The 20,411-nt window shown below is 49.9% G+C and overlaps 1 protein-coding gene across 7 annotated transcripts in view; it reads left to right on the top strand.

The window, feature by feature from the left end:
* Window positions 1–20,411, top strand: part of TRAK1 (trafficking kinesin protein 1) — a 104,292-nt gene that overhangs the window by 16,432 nt on the left and 67,449 nt on the right. For all 7 annotated transcript variants that reach the window (XM_066351488.1, XM_066351486.1, XM_066351485.1 and 4 more), the window contains exon 2: window positions 10,697–10,891. Coding sequence is in view for 6 of the 7 variants with exons in the window: in XM_066351486.1 (XP_066207583.1) it covers window positions 10,697–10,891 (195 nt within the window). In the remaining variant the exon portion in view is untranslated. The remainder of the gene's footprint in view (window positions 1–10,696; window positions 10,892–20,411) is intronic.

The raw sequence follows: 20,411 nt of genomic DNA, 5'->3' as shown, positions 1-20,411 counted from the left end.
CAGGAGAACACTTCCTAGTTTTTGAGCATTTTGGGGGGAAGTTTAACTCTGGACTGAATTTATACCCATTAGTTAAAAATATTATAATAAAACAAATGTATTGACAGCCTTAGCTGTGTGTCTCAGCATTAGAGCCCCTCTGATCTGAAAGGTAATACTATCTGCTTTTGCACAGATCCATCCCAAGCCCATTGGAGCCACCATTTCTGAAAAGCACTGACCTTGGCTTTGACATGTGGGGACCCCCGCTGCAGGGTTGTCCCTTCTGGGTCCTGCCTTGCCTCTTCTCGCCCTGGCCTTGGTGCAGCACACTGGCATGGCCCGGGGACTCAGCCACGGGCTGTTGCACAAGCTTGCGCTTCAGCCTGTGGCGGAGACCCTGCTCTGAGGGGGACCGTGGGGCCGAGTGGCTGCCGTGCTCCTGTCCGGGTGCGGATGGATCTCTGGAGTTGGCGTCCACGTGGGGTTAAGGGATAGCTCTGAGCTTGACACCCAGTCTCCGGGGCATCGAACCCGCGTCATTGGTTATCCTTTTTCTTAGAAAGAGTTGCTTTTGGTGAAAAGTCTGGCCCCCGCCGTTCCGGACAACTCCCCAGTGCCGGCTTGTTTCTGTCTCTGATGGCTTCTGTTTCTGTCTCGGATGAGCAGTTTTGTTGGTGTTTTCTTTCCTGTTCCGTGCAGGTTTCTCCGCTCGGCCTTCCCTCTCCTGCAGGCTCCACCCCCCGCCCCACTCCCAGTGCTCACAGCAGAGGATTGCCGGTTGAGGTGGAAAAGGGAGAGAAAAGGAGACTGTGCCTGTCCCATTGGGGCTGGAATGTGAGCTGCGGGGGAGGCGGTGGTCCCTGGGGAGTTGAGCCAAGGGGTGGATGTGGGACAGAGGGGCGTCGGAGCTCTTAGCGTCTGCCCCAGCCACTGCTTAGCCATGAGACCTCACACGAGTCCCTGAAGGCCGCAGAGCCTCTGCTTCCCCTCGGGTGAGTGGGAGGAGGAGTGCAGGACCAGCTGGGCTGTGAGCTCACGCCAGCTCTGGGGGGGAGTCTGAGAAGTCCTGTGTGGGAGACAGGAGAGGGCAGATGTGTGGGCGCAGCTGGCGGGGAGACACCTCACCCCGTCATACTGTTTCATGCTGAGCCACGTGCTCTACTTACTGATTTTTTTTTTTTTAAGAAAGCAAATTTAGTCAATTAAAATCTCCAGGGGCAGCACTGTCAACGCTCATGTCAGTGTGCAAGTTTCCCTCGGAGGACTGACTATAAAAGCCAGTTCCCGGGTCCCAGTCGCGTGGATCCTGGGTCAGGAGGTCTGGCGTGGGATCTCAGAAACCAACGAAAGACACCTCTCAGAGTAGCCAAGGTTTGCAGTGTGCTGGTGACCGCCCGGTGTCACTGTCACTCTGTGCCCAGTCCTCAGTACTGCCGTAACCGCTACAGATGAGCGAAGGGAGGAGAAATATGCCTTCTTATAGGTTCCTTCCCTTCCGGCTCCTCACCAGGGGCCGGAAAGAGTGGGCGCGAGTCCTGTGAATTAGAGCTGAGAGGAAGCCGGATTGTGTGGGGTCTGGCCACACCACTGACTAGTGGGGTGACTTGGGCTCGTCACATCATCTTTGGGACCTTGGTTTTTTCATTTGTAAAATGTAAAATGTGTTCCTAGTGTCGCCCCCCCCCCCCCCACACCGGCTGGTTCATGAGAATAATGAAATGTAGGAGCAGATGCAGGTGCTTTGCACCGTTCAGCGAATGTTTAATGAGCACTTACTGGTTACCAGGCACGGTGCTGGGCAGACAGTGGAGGAGGAAACATGTCCAGTGGCCCTGTGGCTTCCTGAGACCCCTTCGTGTGGCGCGCTGGGCAGCGGGCCGTGCACCAGGCGTGGGTCTGTTGCCGGTTGCTCTGTGACCCTTGGCCACCTCCCCAGCCTCCCTGAGTACATTGTCCTCTTCCATCAAATAAGGTGGTTGAGCCAGAATTTTTAGCACTAAGGGTCCCTTTGTGGTTTGTGAAATCACAACTTTGATGGGATAGAAAGTATTTACACTGAGTTCCGTGAACACCGCTTCGGTAAGCTCTATGATTGGGAAGAACATTCTAGAAGGACATGGGTCAGACACCAAGTTACAAAGTAGCACATGCATCTCCGGCACCAGTATGGTCTGTGTGTGTCTGGGCCTGTGCCCTTTCATCCTGATAATTTCACACAAAAAAGGAACTGTTTCCTAGTCTGCGCAGAATGGTTTGTGTGTGTGGCTGAGTGGGGGGGGGGGGGGGTCTTGTCTTGGGACGTTCTTTTTTTTTTTTTTTTTTTTTTTAAATTTTACTCATTTTTTTAGAGAGGAGAGGGAGAGAGAGAGAGGAGAGACAGAGAGAGAGAAGGGGGTAGGAACTGGAAGCATCAACTCCCATATGTGCCTTGACCAGGCAAGTCCAGGGTTTCGAACCGGCGACCTCAGCATTTCCAGGTCGACGCTTTATCCACTGCGCCACCACAGGTCAGGCCTTGGGACGTTCTTAAACCTTGCAACCTGTGACTTTGCTGTCACCACCGGGTGCAGCGGCTGAGGAGAGAGGCTCCCTGCTCCCGTCAGAGTTTCCTCCAGCACAGACCTGGGTCCGCCCCTTACCCGGCACCCCTGTGGCCAAGCGCAGACTTGCTGGGCAAAGAAATGGAGCCGGGTTGGGATGAGGAGGGAAAGATAGAGAAACGGCGGGCTTTTGGACGAGTTCACTCATTTTGATGAGTTCAGGTTCCTGTTGTTGTTCTTGACCTTTAACGGAGTCTAGAACATTCTCGTAAGGCCCAGAGTGAGACACAGGATGGGAAATCCCAGCATGGCAGCTGGAGGCCCACTTGCTTACTTTGGCCCTCGGGTGTTTACGGAACTCTGAATTGGTGTCCAACATGGAAAATCAAAGAATCAGCACGTCTAGGGCCTCGGGGCTTCTCGCTGGTGGAGCAGGATTGCTGAGTGGCGGCCACCCTCAGACACAGCCCTTGGTCTAGCCACTCCGAGTCATTTAGGGTAGAAAAAGAGCTTTTCTGCAACCGGACCCCTTTCTTCTGCCGATGAAGACACTGAGTCTCAGACTGATCAAGATGTGACTCGCTGGGGCTACAGGGTGAAGCTGGGTCCCATTCTCCCAAGTCTTGGAGCAGCGAGTGCCCCTGCTGCGTGCAGAGCCCGCGCCTGCCAGCAGGTGGCGGTGGCGGAGCTGCCTGTGGCCTCCCGTCCTGTCTCCTCCCTGACTTGCCTGTTCCCTTCTTTCCCCTGTGCCCTTCTGTTCTCTCTTCCTCTGATTTTGCCACTAACTTTTCCTCTTTGGTGCTGCTCGCTCTCTCCTTTTCATTCTTCCCTCTCCCTGGCTGTTTTTCCCAGATCCGCTGGGGTCTGGGCGGCTGTTTAGGACACTGTCCTCTGAGACAGCTCTTCTGCCCACTCCGCTCCCTGTGGCAGGACAGTGCTCTGCTCTGCGGCCCAGAGCCCTCCAGCTCCGGCGTGCGGACCGGGGGGCCCAGAAACCCTGATGGAGCTACCCTCACCGCATCCGGGGACGGCCACGACTCAGAGCGTGGAACTGCACGGTCCCGGAGGCCAGGGCTCTGTATTGTCACATGAGAGTCTCTGGTTTTTAAAGATTGGATCCTAATCTGGAGCTGCCACTTCTGGTGGGAAATGTCAGCATGGTCTTGGGCACCTGGCACGTTTCCTGAAGCTGGCATTGTCACCCACACACATCAGTGCAGATCATTAGATGGAGGGCCCTTCTTGTAGCCCGTCTCTGGGGGTGAAGGGCTAGTCCAAGTCAGGCATAGAGTGGACACAGCGACACCTACAGCCCCGCACCCACCGGACGCTGAGAAGGCTCCAGGACCCTCTCTCACCTCCCAGACAGCCCTTAGTGATGCTCTTCTCCTCAGGCAGGAGGACCCGGTCACTCCAAACCTCAGGCCTAGGAGGAAACCTCGGAAGAGGTGAAGACACCCGTTATGTTGTGCTCCTGTGGGAGGGGCGGGCCTGGGACCGGATCGACGTTTGCTGAGTGGCTGAGGGGTCGGGCACTTTCCCTCCGGACTTTCCTCCCTGCTTGACGAAGACCTGGGGTGCTTCTGAGAGGGGCCTGGGAAGACCTGGACGTTAGATATCCCACCTCCCCCCTGCTGAAGGCTGGCATGTGTCCATCCCGGGTGGGCAGGGGGTTGGCAGACCGGACCTGTCACCCACTGCTGATTCTTCCTTCCTATTGCTCCACTATACGTCTGACACTCCCCGGCACGACTGCCCGGCCCAGCGCTGCGGGCTGCGCGGGAGGCACAGGGGGGGTAACTCAGAGCTCTTTCTCCTGAGAGGCTCACGGTTAGAGGAGAAGAGAGTGTAGAAAGCGCTCATCCCCTGGTCGTGAAAGAAGCCATGGGCTAAATCCGCAGGCAGAGGACAGAGGGCAAGGGCAGCCTGAAATACAGGGTGACTTTTGCATGGCATTTTGAGATGCAGTTTGCTGAGCGGGGAAGGGCGTTCTAGGCAGCTAGAACAGCTGGTGTGAAAACCAAGATTTCTGCAAAAATGTGTCTGGAGAATGGTGAGAAGTGGGTGTGGCCTAACAGAAGAGGTATGGGAGGAAACAGTGGAGGCGGAGCCGGGTAAGAAAGGCTATTTGGGGGCGTTGCACTGGCTGGCTGCTTTAACAGAGACCCAGCTAACAGTGGCTTCCATAAAGTAGATGCTTCATTCTCTCTTAAAGGTCAAGTGGAAGGTAGCCCAGGAGTGCTCTGCCCCACCAGGCAGTCCAGACACCCAGGATCGCTCTGGGCATCCCCTGGTGTTGCCTTTACTTGTAGGGTTGAAAATGGCCTCAGGGCTGCCCATCTGCCGTTCCACAAGTGGAAAAGGCATGCCTTGAAAGTTCTGTTTACATCCTGTTAAGTGGCAAATGGACAGACCTTACTGCAGGGAAAGCTGGGAAATGTAGTTTTTACCTGGGGTGACCGTGTGTCGAGCCACACCTTGAGGATTTCATGACCAAAAGGGAGAAGCAGAAATTGGATTTTGGGAAACTTCTGTCCCAGAAGCCTCCGTCCTAGGAAGAAAGTGTGGGCTGAATCATGCAACACTTGATAGGGAGGTGGGAGGTTTGTAAATCAGAGGGATACTGTGATTTAAAAAGTGTCATTTTGGGGCACACAATGCAAATATAAATCATGTACCAGAGAAATGTACACGTGAAACTTATATAATCTTATTAACCAATGTCATCCCAATAAATTTAATTAAAAAAACCCCCCACAAACGTGTCTTTTGACCGATGGGGCCAGCAGCAACGTGGCCAGCAACCACGGGGCTGTTGTAGTAACTGGGGAAAGGGAGAGGCCGAGGGTAAGTCCGCCCTGACTGCCTGGGTGACCTGGCTGTTTGATGACCGGACAGGCTGGGAGGGGGGCGTGCTAGTGGGTTTCAGATTGTTGTTGCTGCAATTCTGTGAGAGCCGTGAACCGGTTGGGATCAGGCTCAATCAGGAGGCCGATGCTCTTGGTTTGAGACTTATCCGAGAACACATTTTTTTTATTTTTTATTTTTTTATTTTTCTGAAGCTGGAAACGGGGAGAGACAGTCAGACAGACTCCCGCATGCGCCCGACCGGGATCCACCCAGCACGCCCACCAGGGGGCGATGCTCTGCCCACCAGGGGGCGTCGCTCTGTTGCTACCAGAGCCACTCTGGCGCCTGAGGCAGAGGCCAAGGAGCCATCCCCAGCGCCCGGACCATCTTTGCTCCAATGGAGCCTCGGCTGCGGGAGGGGAAGAGAGAGACAGAGAGGAAGGAGAGGGGGAGGAGGGGAGAAGCAGATGGGCGCTTCTCCTGTGTGCCCTGGCCGGGAATCGAATCCGGGACTTCTGCACGCCAGGCCGATGCTCTACCACTGAGCCAACCGGCCAGGGCCCCGAGAACACATTTTTATAGCCTGTTAATAATGAGTTGGGGCCATGGAGACATGATGACCATCGAGAACGTTAAGGGCTCCTTTCCCCCAGGTTGGGTCAACTGTATCTTTTCACACCATGAACCTGAGTCATCTCCAGAGAGGGCCAGCTCCCGGGCCTTCGTGGCTCTGCAGACAGGGTACTTGCGTTCCTGGCTCTGCTCTGTGTGCCCCGGAAGGGAAATCATCCCGACTCCTCCCTCGGTTGTCAGCGTGCGTGATGGGACATCCTTGCTGTACTCACGAAATCTGCCCATTTAGAACACAGACTTTCAGCTGGGGCGATCCTGGGAATTCCCACAGTCCCTGTGAATCTCAACTTCCTCATAACAAAACAGCACAAGTATCATCTGTGTCTCAGGCCGCTGGGAGGGTCAGAGACCGCTCTGAAGTCACCTGGCCTGGTGGTGTTGGGTGTACCGGGGAAAGCAGGATTCGGGGGGGGACTCTCAAAGGCCTACATACTATGTTTACCTAAGGTCAGGCCTCGGGTGTCTTCTCCGTGAGCCAGTTGTGGCGTCCCTGTCTACGGGAGGTCCCTGGGGGCTTCCGGCCCTGCAGCCAAGGTCAAGGAGAGCTCCCGGAACGATCTCTATAATCCTCTCGTATGCCCTAATTCTGTGGGTCTTCCAGGTCACTGAAAACTTGCTGGTGTTTATGTGGCTGGTCATGTTATGGAAAAATCAAGTCTGCAGAGGTTTATTGAAAAAGGCATCTTGGCACAGCCTTGCCTTTTGATTGATACTTGATCTCAGCGGTCATCACATAGGCTTTAAGGAAAACGAAATCTCTGGAGCACAAGGACCCACAGTGTAAACAGGTTGACCTTCAGCCCTGGAAACGTGGATGGACAGGTCAGGTCTCTGCGTCTGAGCAGCTGCCAGCATGCTCACAAGTGATGCATTCTTCTTAGAAGGGACTTTTTTTCTTCTCTCTTTTGTGGACACCATTGCCTTCCCCACCACCAAACAGCAGCGACACCAGAAGACTCCTGCCTGGTGTGTGGGTGCGTCAAGCAGGAATGCGTGGGTCCGCTGCCCGTTGTAGGACAGGATGGCACTGCCGTCTGTGGGGCAGATCCCGGGGTAGCTGAGAGGTGCTGCCGGTGGGGCATCGGCCTTCCTCGACCCCGTGTCCCCTCGGTCTGGTGGCAGCCATTTTCTGGTTGTGAGGCCTCTACTCCAGATGAGCATCGTGGGAACTTGCCCTGGGTTGTGAGAGGAAGAAACTTAACGACTGTCTCCATCTTGAACCTTTTGGACGGTGTTTGTTGCGAGTGGGAGATGGGAAGAAATAGGAGGAGCCTCTGCCTTGAGGCTGTGCCGTTGGCTCTGTCCTAGGGGGGGACACGACTTCTGTTCGGGTGGGAACTGTGCCCAGGGGCGGAGTTGGCTGCAATGTCAGGTGCGCTTGCTGTGACATTTCCCACGTCAGGCAGAGAATCCCGAACCTCCAGCTGTTGTCTTCCTTCCGGGAATGAGGAGCTCCCCCAAAGCGCCAGGTCAAGTTCTGAATGTCTTCACGTTCTACTTAAAACTCTTTCCTTAGCTCCTAAAAAACCACACTGACTTCCTCAGTCATCTAGCGCTTTGCATATTGAATTGAGTGAGAGGCAGTGTTGGATGGGAGAGGGTTTGGGGTGGGGAGCCTACAGGTGACTTCAGGGGGCTTCTGCCCACAGGGAGACAGTCGGTCTCTTCACCTGTGGCTCCACATATCATATTTTTCTGCCTGCTCTGTGGCTATCTTACTAACCCAAAAGAGACAAGGATTTTGTTAAGTCTTTGGATGGCCATTCTTCTGGGCACAGGTGTCTCCATATTCTACCTGAATGTGAGTGGCCCTGTGGTCCTTGCCCTACGGCCTTCTTTGCCTGGGTTCAAGCCAGGAGAGGAGCAGAGGGACTGGTCTCCCTGTGGTGCCTGCTTTGATGCCCTGGGCCCTTCCTGCTTTCTCAGTGGGAAGCCCCCCTCCCCAAGCATGGAGCATCCCAGGACTTGACCCAACCTTTGCACTGTCATTCTCTTTGTGTGCGTAGGGCTGGGCCTTTCTCCTTTAATTAGATGCCAACTCCATCTTTTAGAAAAACCTCATAATTTTGATCTCTTGTCAACATCTCTTTATTTTCTCTTGCTGTTGGGTTTTATTTATCTTAAGAGTGTTTTTATTTTTTTTCTCACCCTTTTTTACACTTTGGAGAGGGAGGGGAGACTGCCCGGATCTGCCATCTTTGTTTTCTGCTTCAAGGCAGGAATGTGGTGCAACCACCTTGTTAAGACTTGACTGCTGGTTGGCTCAGTGGTAGAGTGTCAGCCCAGCATGTGGATATCCTGGGTTCGATTCCCAATCAGGGCACACAGGAGAAGCACCCATCTGTTTCTCCACCCTTCGCCCTCTCGCTTCTCTCTCTCTCTTTCTCTCTTTCTCTCTTCCCCTCCTGCAGCCATGGCTCCATTGAAGCGAGTTGGCCCCAGCTGCTGAGGATGGCTCCATGACCTCTTCCTCAGGCACTAAAAAGAGCTTGGTTGTTGAACAATGGAGCAATGCCCCAGATGGGCAGAACATTGCCCCCTAGTAGGGTTTCCTAGTGGATCCCAGTCGGCACGCATGCAGAAGTCTGTCTCTCTTTTTTTTATATATATATATTTTTTGAAGCTGGAAACAGGGAGAGACAGTCAGACAGACTCCCGCATGCACCCGACCGGGATCCACCCGGCACGCCCACCAGGGGCGACGCTCTGCCCACCAGGGGGCGATGCTCTGCCCCTCCGGGGCGTCGCTCTGCTGCAACCAGAGCCACTCTAGCGCCTGGGGCAGAGGCCAAGGAGCCATCCCCAGTGCCCGGGCCATCTTTGCTCCAATGGAGCCTTGGCTGCGGGAGGGGAAGAGAGAGATAGAGAAGAAGGAGAGGGGGTGGAGAAGCAAATGGGCGCTTCTCCTATGTGCCCTGGCCGGGAATCGAACCCGGGTCCCCCGCACGCCAGGCCGATGCTCTACCGCTGAGCCAACCGGCCAGGGCCCAGAAGTCTGTCTCTCTTCCTCCCCTCCTCTCACTGAAAAAAAAAAAAAGGAATTGACTGATATTGTAGTCTTATCTTTTGGGTGGTTTTCCTTAATGAAGGTGCATCTAGCTCAGTTAGCTCTTCTCTCTTGTCCAGCTGTGTGTACCATGGGTGCCTTGGTTTTTATGGGTTGATAAAACCACTGCTACTCATGCAGATCATTGACTGACATAGGTTCCAAGTATATTCTGTGAAATAGGCTGATAATAAGGGTTGATGTCAGAATTAGTTGCTAGCTACCCATTAGCATTTATTTCATTCATTCTTCCTCAGGAAGTTGCGTAAGACTGAATCTTGTTCTGGGAACATTTGCCCTGTTGCCATGCTTACAATTGAATTAAAAAGCCCCCTTTAGTGTGCTGTGTGTGGGTTGAATTACCTTCATAGACATTACGGTACGACCCCTGTACACAGTCTGGGCCGGGACTAGGAAGGGTATGGGTGGTGGATCAAGGACAGCCGTGAGTAGAATGTGACTGTGTGAGATGTCACGTGTGATGCTGTTATGTGATGAACGTGAGATGTTTGCCATCTCACAGGAAAATGAATCAGATACCAAAATACCTGAAGGATAGAAGTTAGTAAGTGCAGTCATGGGAGTTCTGACAAAATTCTGTATGAATACAGTGGTCCCTTGGTATCCATGGGGGATTGGTTCCAGGACCCCCACGGATATCCAAATCCACAGGTGCTCAAGTCGCTTATATAAAATGGTGTAGTATTCACATATAATCTCCACACCTCCTCCTTATACTGGGAATCGTCTCCAGACTAACTTAAGAGTATCTGATACAGTATACATGCTGTGGAGGTGGCTGTTATGCTCTGTTGGTTGGGGAATAATGACAAGGGAAAAGCGCCTATACCCATTCAGTACAGATGCGGCCATCAGAGGCTTAGCTGCAGAGTACACGTCAGCCAACAGATATTTTCCATTGTAGTTGACTACATCTGTGGATGCAGAAGCTGTGGATGCAGGGAGGCCGGCTCTATAGGAGCGAGAAGACAGATGAATTCTGCTTGGAGTGCTCAAAGCACCAGTGCTGTCCGGGGAGGGGTGGTATTCAAGCTGTGTGTTGATGGAGGGGTTCCCGGCTGCTTTCATGGTCGGAAGCCCCATGACCGTGGCTGTTGTGTTTACCATCATGTCTCCTGCATCTCTGGTACTCGGGATAAATTTGGGTGGATGCATGGGAAGGGAATGTAGGTGGATGAGCAGAAGAATGAATGGATTCCATGCAAACCAAGTCCCAGGTGGAGGAGATAGCTTGAAGGGTAAAGGAGTGGCAGAAAAAAGTGAGGCACCCTGGCAACGTTATAACTGGTTTGGCTTCCGTGTGCAGTGACTGGGAGAGGGTGGCCAGAAAACGCCTTGGAGGGAAGGATTCGGCCCACGTGCTGCAGGCACAAGAATTTTTGCCTTGACTGCAAAGGCAGTGGGCAGCTTAACCAGCAGGAACGACTCTTCTAGGTCGTTCTTGGCACTGAGCTTGCGGATTTCTAATTTTTGAGGGTAGAATTTAGATGAGAAAAAGACCCTCGGTGTGACCTTGTCCAACCACTCCAGGCTGGGGGTAAATAGCCTAAGATACCTGCTGTAAGCCACCAGGTTAGTGACCGAGTCACCAGCCCGGGTTCTCATTGCTCTGTCCTCTCCCTAGAGGTGTGCAACAGCACCGACCTTCCGGAAGTCGAGATCATTAGCCTGCTGGAGGAGCAGCTGCCCCATTACAAGTTAAGAGCTGACACCATCTACGGTTATGACCACGACGACTGGCTCCACACACCCCTCATTTCTCCAGATGCCAACATCGACCTCACAACCGAGCAAATTGAAGAGACGCTGAAGTACTTCCGTAAGTAGGTCCCCGATGGGGCTCTGTGACGGCCAGTTCTTCTTAGCCACACCTCAGGGGAGGTCTCCGTACTGGTTGCCAGGACCTGTGGCTGCCATCTGAGGGGGAGACCTCAGAGGAATGTGACTGTAGGGTTCAGTCACATAAAAGACCTGGATTTTAAATGTTCCGATTGGAAGTTTTCGAATAGCAGGGGACAAGTATGGATTTCCATTTGAACCACCCGTCTCTTAACTCTACAGAAGAATTTGACAATGCTCCCATTTTTTTCCTCCAAACCAAAAAGTAACATGTGAGGCCTCAGAAACTCTTATTGGGAAGGGATTTGTCAGCATTTACACCAAAGGCATTGGCAACAGCTCGGCCAGTTTATATGACTTAGCAAAACATGGAGACCAAGGCTGATGATTTCCATGTGACAGCCCGCTAAGCTGGTCACTCCGGAGAGTGGAAAGGTCCCTGCCGCAGCGGGCCAGCATGCCAAGGGGCTGCCAGGCTGACACCTGGTAGGCCGAGCAGTGTGCCGGGTGGTTTTTCTCAGGGTGTCTGGGGTGACAAGGGCGTGAAACCTGATTTTGTAGACTTGAAAAAAAAATGTGATATTTAAAAAAAATCATACCAATGACATTTCTAGTGTTCATTCAAGAGGCAGGCACCTTTGTAGAAAAACCGACTCTTTAGAAAGTTGTGGCAGTCTGATGAGATTGTTAGGACAGACGGCCCCCTTTCTTTTTTTTCTTTTTTTTTTTTTTTTTTGTATTTTTCTGAAGCTGGAAACAGGGAGAGACAGTCAGACAGACTCCCGCATGCGCCTGACCGGGATCCACCCGGCACGCCCACCAGGGGCGATGCTCTGCCCACCAGGGGGTGATGCTCTGCCCCTCCAGGGCGTCGCTCTGCCGCAACCAGAGCCACTCTAGCGCCTGGGGCAGAGGCCAAGGAGCCATCCCCAGCACCCGGGCCATCTTTGCTCCAATGAAGCTTTGGCTGCGGGAGGGGAAGAGAGAGACAGAGAGGAAGGAGGGGGGGGGGGCGTGGAGAAGCAAATGGGCGCTTCTCCTATGTGCCCTGGCCGGGAATCGAACCCGGGTCCCCCGCACGCCAGGCCGACGCTCTACTGCTGAGCCAACTGGCCAGGGCCAACGGCCCCCTTTCTTTTGGCATCTCCAGCTTTAAAATTCAAGTTAACTTGAGGCCCGTGTCACTTTCAGAGTGACATAATTTACATATCTGTGTATCATTGTGTAAACCTTAAAAAAAAAATACAGCAATTCTGCTTGTACTTGGAGATAACTTGGTTCAAAACAAGCTTATAATGCACCTCTAAAGTTCTCTGTAACTTTCTGTACAGCCGGATCCTCAATTTTCTTGAACCTTGTGAAGTCATTTATAATAAGTCAGAATGACCAGTTTCTCTATTACAGTGTATCTGAGGCTTCTCTTACATTTTCGCCATCAGCTATGAATAAGGAAAGCAGTTTTATTTAAGGTGACCTGGTCCTTACACCTAACACACACCCTATGCAGTCTCTGTTGTGAACACTGCAGATAATCAGTTTCGATAGGAATAAAAACTGCGTCATCCACACCAGACAGATAGGGAGCATGTTCGACTTGGACTCATGTTCAAGTTGAAGCTCTGCCAACTTCCAGTGTGTCTCGTAGCACACAGCAGTCCCTTTGCGAGTCACTTTAGTGTCCCGTACTGACAAGGACGTGTGGGGTTGTGTGGAAAAACCGTGCCCTGAGTAACAACCACTTTGGTAGGCTCCATATTGGTTCCTTTGGACTGCTTCAGAGAGGAATTCACAGCAGGATTATTTTTCTGGAAACTTCTCTGTGTTATTTACCTTAAGATTCTGCAGGATCCCTCATGGCCGTTTCTGCCACAGGAGGCTTTGAAATCACATTCATTATTAGATGTTGTTATTCGATGCATTAATGGAGAAACAGTTCAGTCGCTGACTTTTTTCAGGTTTTAGTCACGGCCTTATAATGAAAGGCACCTGGGCTCTCTTTGCCTTTTGTCCTCACGTCCTTCTCCTCCGGAGGGCCCTGTGAGCCTTGCCAAGCTGGCTGAGGGGCTGGTGACCTTTGGGACCTACCTGTTTGTTTACCCGCGTGTAACCCGGGAGATGCCGTGACTCACGGCGCTGTGATTCACGGGTGTGTTCAGTGAGTTGTGAGGTGTGTGAGAAGGCAACAGGACCCTTCCCTCCTTTCTGTTTTTTTTTTTTTTTTGCTTCAGCCAGGGCAGTGGTCCTCTGTTGTGGGTGTAGGTGGGGGTAAGGGGACTCCAGGAGGTCCCGATACGCTTCCCCAGGTACGGACCCCTGGATGAGTGGGTCACCTGCACTGTGTCTACACAGGTCAGAGCAGGGATAAGATCTCACTCCCTTCCCTCACCTGCCGTCCCCCAGAGTGGAGAAACGACACTAGGCCTTGTAGATCTGGCCCTCGCCCGGCTTGAGGAGAAGAGGCGAGAAGCTTTGGGTGTCTGCCCTGACCGCCTGGTAGAACGACCGTTTTAGAAAAGTGTCAGCATTTCCACCGTCAGGTGGGTTTTTTGACTCCTGATCAGTCTGCGACACTCAGAAAAGGAGAATGACCCACAAAGCAGATGTGCCCATGGGGCATTTAGGGTTAGGTGGTCCAACAGGGAGAAAAAAATGGTCAACATTTAGTGCTTACTGTGGGCCAGGCACTGCTTTTAATTGTTTTATGTGTCTCTTGTTTAGTTCTCAGAGTGACGTCTGATTTTTAAGTAGTCTTGCTTCCCCATTCTATATACGGGGACACTGAGGTTCAGGGAGGTCAACAAGCTTGCCTAAAGTCACACAGCAGGCTGGGGTGCTGAGTTTCAGACTCAGCTGGTCTGGTTTGACTCCATATCTGAACCACTCTCCCAGAGTAGCTAAGCAAGCAAAAGGGATTCTAGTGTAAGAATAAAGCTAATTTGGTAAAAATGGAAAAAAAAAAAGAAAAAGAGCCCTCAGTTTTAGAATGTGTTAGTAGCTCATTTATTGATAAAATATATGTCCAGCATATTCCAAATTTATTTGTTTTTATTCAAGGTCACTGTCTCAAGTGAAACTCAGCCTGATGCAGCTTAATTTCAGGATGAGGTTTTCTCCTTTTCTCTGATGTCACCTCCGTCCCGTGGTCTGGAGGCCACGCTTCCCTGACCTCGAGTGGAGCTGACCCTGTGCCGTAGGCCTGTCAGTCATGTACCACTCAGCAGACGGCAGACAGGAAGGTTGCTGGGTTGACACGCGGTTGGCTCTGGTGCCTACTGGCTCCTCCTTCCAGGGGCCAAGCGATGTAACTTTTGTTTGAGGAACATAGATCAAGAAGAAGAATTCCTGTGTGTCTCCAGTGCCCATGGTCTGCTGACCACTTCACCTCAGTGTACTGGAACAGTGTTTTCCCCGAGGAGAAAGCAAGTTCATGAAGCAAAGACGAGTTTCAAGAGCTCATTGCATTGTTCGCTTTTGCTGTAACGCGTCGGTCTAATATTTACTGAGTGCCTGGTGCGCACCCGTAAGTTCTTTTGGGAACTTGATTTGTTTGAGTTCCAGCTGAGGTTTTTCTGGCTGAGGAAGTAAAATCGTCTCCTGGATCATTGACTTTCTTTTATTACCTGACTGAGGACTTTGCACTGGGTTGGGCCCAGCAGGGAGGTCTCAAGGCCCTGGGCTGGAAGGGTGTACCTTTGACCGCCTACCTCCCGTTCCCTCTCTCTACCCTCTCTGCCTCTGATAAACACAGGTCGGACTTCTTTCTATGAGTTTTTTGTTTAATCCCAAATATAAGTGAGATCATAACAGGATTTGTTTTTCCCTTCCTCTGTTGGAAGTGGTAGGATTGCCTAATTTTATGGCCGGATACTATTCCATTATATACCCCCCTCCCCCAACACACAACTTCTTTACCCTTTCATCCGTCCATGGCGATAGTGTCCATTTCTGATTTTTCAGAGTCAGAACCCAGGGATGCTTTTCCAGCTTCATGGAATTAGGGAGCCTACCCCAGTTCTTATCTCTTAGCGCCTGGCCTTTGAATGAACATAAGTAGTCTTTAAAAGGAGTTAGGCTTTATAAATAACCTATCTTCTGGTCATAAGAACATGCTGATTTTAGATAATTTGGAAAGTAAACAAAGACAAGAAGATGACTAACTTAGCAATCACTGCTCATTTTTTTTGTGAGATATTTTTAGTTGCTTTTTTTCCCCCTCTAACAAACATATTACATATTTGGAAACATAATGTTTTCTTACTTAATGATATATTTTGACCATTTTCCCATGGCACTTTAAGTCTTAAATTTTCACTATTGCTTAATATTCCAACATTTATGTTTAACCATTCGGTCTATTATTAGGAATCTTGGCTGTTTCTAATTTTTCCTTAGATAACACACCAGAGAACATTTCCTTACACATGCATTTGTTCACCCAACTCATGATTTCTCTAAGGTATATGACTATAATTGAGATACTGGGCTTAAAGAGGTAACAATTGTTAAATCTCTTTGATCTGTATTATTAGTAATTTTTCGATTAAATGTTTTCTTAAATTAGTGCAATATAAATTGCTTACACTCAGCCTGTGTTGAGTCATGAAATGAATAGGAAACCTCATGAATAAGTGTTGGGAGAATGAATGGCTATAGGACCATGAGGTGGTAAGAGTTAATTAACTTCCCAAGTCTCGCTTTCCTGAGAACGTTCAGAGCAGATTTGTAGATTGTTGGATATCTCATGGTTCAGAATTCCTTTGGGGGTTTTCTCTAATTCTGCGGGATGGTTTGTGGGTGATGGGAGTTCATCATGAATGAAAAGGACATCCACTGAGTGTCACATTCCCGGGCTGAGTCCTCCCGGCAGCCCCCCAGAGGTGGAGACCGTTCTTATATCCATTTTAAAGGTGCGGAAGCCAAGGTTCCAAGGGACCGTCCCTTGCCTGTCCAAGGACACACAGGGAGGGTGTGGGCGGGGCCTGAGCAACCCTGGACCACAGCCGGGCTCCCGGGCAGTGGAATCCTCGCTGCATCCGAGGTCTTTTCTTTCCTATTGTCTTTGGTTTGAAAATGTCTTAGTTGTTCCCCAGGTACTTTAAATGGACAGAATGTTCCCTTTCCCTGAACTGTGACTTGTAATCTTCTCATCTTTCACCAAATCCTCTTACTTCTAAGATATCGGGTCATGTGGTACTTAGAAGCAGTTTACATGCAAACACCAAATTTGGTCTTTAAGACCTCTGAACATCTGCCTGACCTATGGTGGCGCAGTGGATAAAGCGTCGACCTTGTACACCGAGGTCGCCGGTTCAAAACCCTGCACTTGTCTGGTCAAGGCACAAATGGGAGTTGATGCTTCCTGCTCCTCCCTCCTTTCTCTCTCTCTCTCTCTCTCTCTCACTCTCACTCTCACTCTCCTCTCTAAAATGAATAAATAAAAAAATTAAAAAAAAATCCAAAACATCTGACCATCTTTTTTTTATTTTTCATTTTTAAATTTTTATTGATTTTAAAGAGATGGAGAGAGAGAGAGAGACAGACAGACACCTATTTGTTGTTCCACTTATGTGTGTACTCATTGCTTGATTTTTGAATGTGCCCTGACCGGGGATCGAACTGCAACCTTGGTGTACTGGGATGACGCTCTAACTAACTGAGCTACCAGCCAGGGCCTTAAATATTTTCTTACAGGACACCTGAGACAGGGTATCTTGCCTTTTTCTCAGTTTTTACAGGTTGTTATTTATTAGTGAATGTTTGGAAAATGATAGCAATAGGGCATGGTCATGAAGGAGATGCCTAAAGTTTACCTGAGTATAGTAAATTATTGCAAGCAAGATGTGTGTGTGTTTAATTCAAAGTGTTCTCAACCTCTTGAACCTTTTTGCCAAGGGCAGCTTGATGAGAGAGAAGAGCAGTGCATGCTGTCTGTGACGTTTAACTAGAATTAGGAGATGCAGCCAAACTGTGTGGGGGTAGACGATGTCTGTTTGAGATTTCGGTGATTTCTCTCCTTTTACAATTACGCACCATATACTGACCTTCAGTCAGTGACGGACTGTGTATACAACAGTGAGTGGTCCCATAAGGTTGTAATGGAGCTGAAGATTCCTACCACCTAGTGACACAGCCACCAACATCGTAGCGCAATGTATGAGTCACGTTTGTGGTGATCCTGGCAGGAACAGGTGGGCTGCCAGTCGTATAAAGTGTAGCTCATACAGTTAGGTACAGTGCGTGACACTTGATGATAATCAACAACTGTGCTACTGGGTTATGTAGTCCCTGCACTAGACTTTTCATTGTTATTTTAGAGCAGGGGTAGTCAACCTTTTCATACCTACCGCCCACTTTTGTATCTCTGTTAGCAGTAAGATTTTCTAACCGCCCACCGGTTCCACAGTAATGGTGATTTATAAAGTAGGGAAGTAACTTTACTTTATAAAATGTATAAAGCAGAGTTACAGCAAGTGAAAGCATATAATAATAATTACTTACCAAGTACTTTATGTTGGATTTTCATTAAGTTTGGCAGAATAAATTTTTATAAAACAACTTACTATAGTTAAATCTATCTTTTTATTTATACTTTGGTTGCTCCGCTACCGCCCACCATGAAAGCTGGAATGCCCACTAGTGGGCGGTAGGGACCAGGTTGACTACCACTGTTTTAGAGTGTATTCTTTCTACCTACTAACAAGTTTACTGTGAAACAGGGTGCCGTGGGATGCTGGTAGAGCCTCTTGTGTTCATGGCGGCTCTTGATCATGTCATTTTCTCTTGTACTTGGTTTAATCTCTGTTGTTTGGTCATCACGGCCCCTGAGTACTAAACCCACTGCTAATGTTGCCAGTAAGAGGCCACGCCAGGTGATTGGCCTGGAAATGAAATTACAAGTGACTAAGAACCACGAAGGTGGAAAGTCAGTGCCTGATCAGGTGGTGGCGCAGTGGATAGAGTGTCAGACTGGCACGCGGAGGACCCAGGTTCAAAACCCCAAGGTCGCCAGCTTGAGTGTGGGCTCATCTGGCTTGAGCATGGGCTCACCAGCTTGAACCCAAGGTTGCTGGCTTGAGCGTAGGATCATGGATATGACCCCATGGTCGCCAGCTTGAGCCCAGAGGTCATTGGCTTGAAGCCCAAGGTCGTTGGCTTGAGTCCATGGTTGCTGGCTTGAGCAAGGGGTCACTCACTCTGCTGTAGCCCCCTAGTCAAGGCACACACGAGAAAGCAGTCAATGAATAAGCAATTAATGAACAACTAAGATGATACAATGAAGAATTGATGCTTCTCATCTCTCTCCCTTCCTGTCTGTCTGTCTGTCTGTCCCTCTCTCTGACTCTCTCTGTCATTGTCAAAAAAAAAAAAAAAAAAGAAGTTGTTGAAACTAGAATAGCAATGCAAAGAAGAGGCCAGAGAAATGGAAATTGCAGGAAAAGAAGATGAAGAACCCTCAAGAAAATGCACAGTGAAGGGTTTAGCAGGAGCCTTTGCAGAAAGTTCCTTAAAAAGTTTGAAAACATGGACACCAACCCCGAAAGGTTTTCATTTACTAGGGAAGAATGTTCATGGTGCGTTATTTGCTTACAAGCAAACCTGTGATGAAAATAAGAAGCAAACCAGCATGGACAGGTCCTTCAGGGGATATTCCAGTGCCTTGCATTACATACCATATTTCCCCATGTGTAAGACGCATCCTTTTTCAAAAAATTTGGTGTCTAAAAACTGGGTGTGTTTTATACATGGGGACGTCATATACATGGAGAAATACAGTAGGTGCTTCATAAATGCTTCTTAAATAAGAGAAAATGCAAAGACATAGGTTTGTTTGTTTTTTTGTTTGATTGACTGATTGATTTTTAGAGAGCAAGGAAGGGAAAAAGAGAGATAGAAATCTCAATTTTAGTTCCCGCATGTGCCCTGACCAGGGATCAAACCAGCAACCTCTGTGCTTCAGGATGACGTTCTAATCACCTGAGCCCTCTGACCAGGGCATAAATTTAAAAAGTTTTTCTTCTTGTTTCTCTCTCTCTCTCTCTCTTTCTTTTTGTAAAAACAACTAAATTAAAAACTGACATAGAATACAAAGATTATTTTGTCTGTTGTCACCTTCCAAAGATTGCCTTTATCTAATTGAAATTCTCAGTGAAACAAAAATAGAGGCACCACAATACGGGCTACACCTGTGCAAATTAAATGGATGAATGACACACAGTGCTGGCCTCCGGAAGGGGGGGCAATCGTTTTATGAAGCGGTGACATAGGAGAAAACGTAGGTATTTGTGTGTGTGTGTGTGTGCGTGTTTGAAGGAGCGGTGCCATGTGGAACATTGAGGAGTCTGTTCCCACTCAGACATTGTGTGTGGTGAGTGGAGTTGAATGCAGGAAGAACGGATAATCTGTTCCCACTCCGACATTGTGTGTGGTGAGTGGGGTTGAATGCAGGAAGAACGGATAAATTATGGGAGTGGGTGGACGTCGTGCTTAGGACGGAAAAGGGATGTGATGACCAGGGTAAACTTGTCATTATCCTTTGCTAACAAAAATAATACTAAGAATGCATGCATTGTAATATACATGGGTGGGCAAAAGCGGTTTTACAGTTGCATTGTGGCATTCTTTTGAGTTAATTACACTCTGGTAATAATCATAACCTGCGTGTCGTTTTCTGTACAAACAACTCTACGCTTTCTTTTGCCCACCCCTGTATTTATAAGTAGTTGCCACGGATGTCTTTCACGTAAATGCCCACCTATTAGCCATGTCCTTTCAGCCATTCCCAAGGCCCGGGGCCATCTTATTTTCAGGCGAGACCGCGAGTGAACCCTGGAATTGTGCCTTCTCCCTTTTCTTGCTGGCTCCTCACACTAGTGGGCTCCTCTCTGGGCCCCTTTTCACTGTTGTTAGCTGCACCCATGTCTGCAGGGGCAAAGGTGGGAGCAGAGAGGCACCTGCCGCCATCGTTCCCCACGTGAGCCACACGTGGTCACCATGCCTCTACCCTGGTGTGGCCTGGGCAGCAGGTCCCGGGTGATTGAAGGTGCCTGTCTCTGGAAGGTGGTCAAAAGCAGCCCCGTGCCAGGGCGCCTGTGACAGCACCAGGAGCCCTGCACGCAGTGTCCTGTCGTGGGCAGGGCAGCCCGGCACTCGCCCTGGTGGGCAGGTTTACCCGCATGGTCCCCAGGCTGACTTTGTCACCTGCCACCTGGCAGCTTTTGTTCTTTCTCGGCAAATTCGATTCCAACGTTGAGTATTGGTTTTTATCTTTTTCTCTTAAAAACAAAAATGCTTGGCAAGCAATTCTGTACAGATTGACCGTTTTCCTTTTCATGTGGCTCCAGCATGTTTCAGACAAAGCTGGAACGGACCCAGGCGGGAAACTGACATGACGGCTCAGCTCACACGCCATCCGCCGCTCCCGGGTGGCGGCTCAGGCCACACCAGCTCAGTCTCAGCAGGTGCAGAAACGGGGACCACTGTTGTTTGTGTTTTGAAGCCGG

This window comes from Saccopteryx leptura, chromosome 10 (genome assembly GCF_036850995.1).
Source record: "Saccopteryx leptura isolate mSacLep1 chromosome 10, mSacLep1_pri_phased_curated, whole genome shotgun sequence".
NCBI classification, from domain to species: Eukaryota; Metazoa; Chordata; class Mammalia; order Chiroptera; family Emballonuridae; genus Saccopteryx; species Saccopteryx leptura.
The sequence above is the reverse complement of the archived record's forward strand: the minus strand, read 5'-3'. Positions and strand labels throughout refer to the sequence as shown.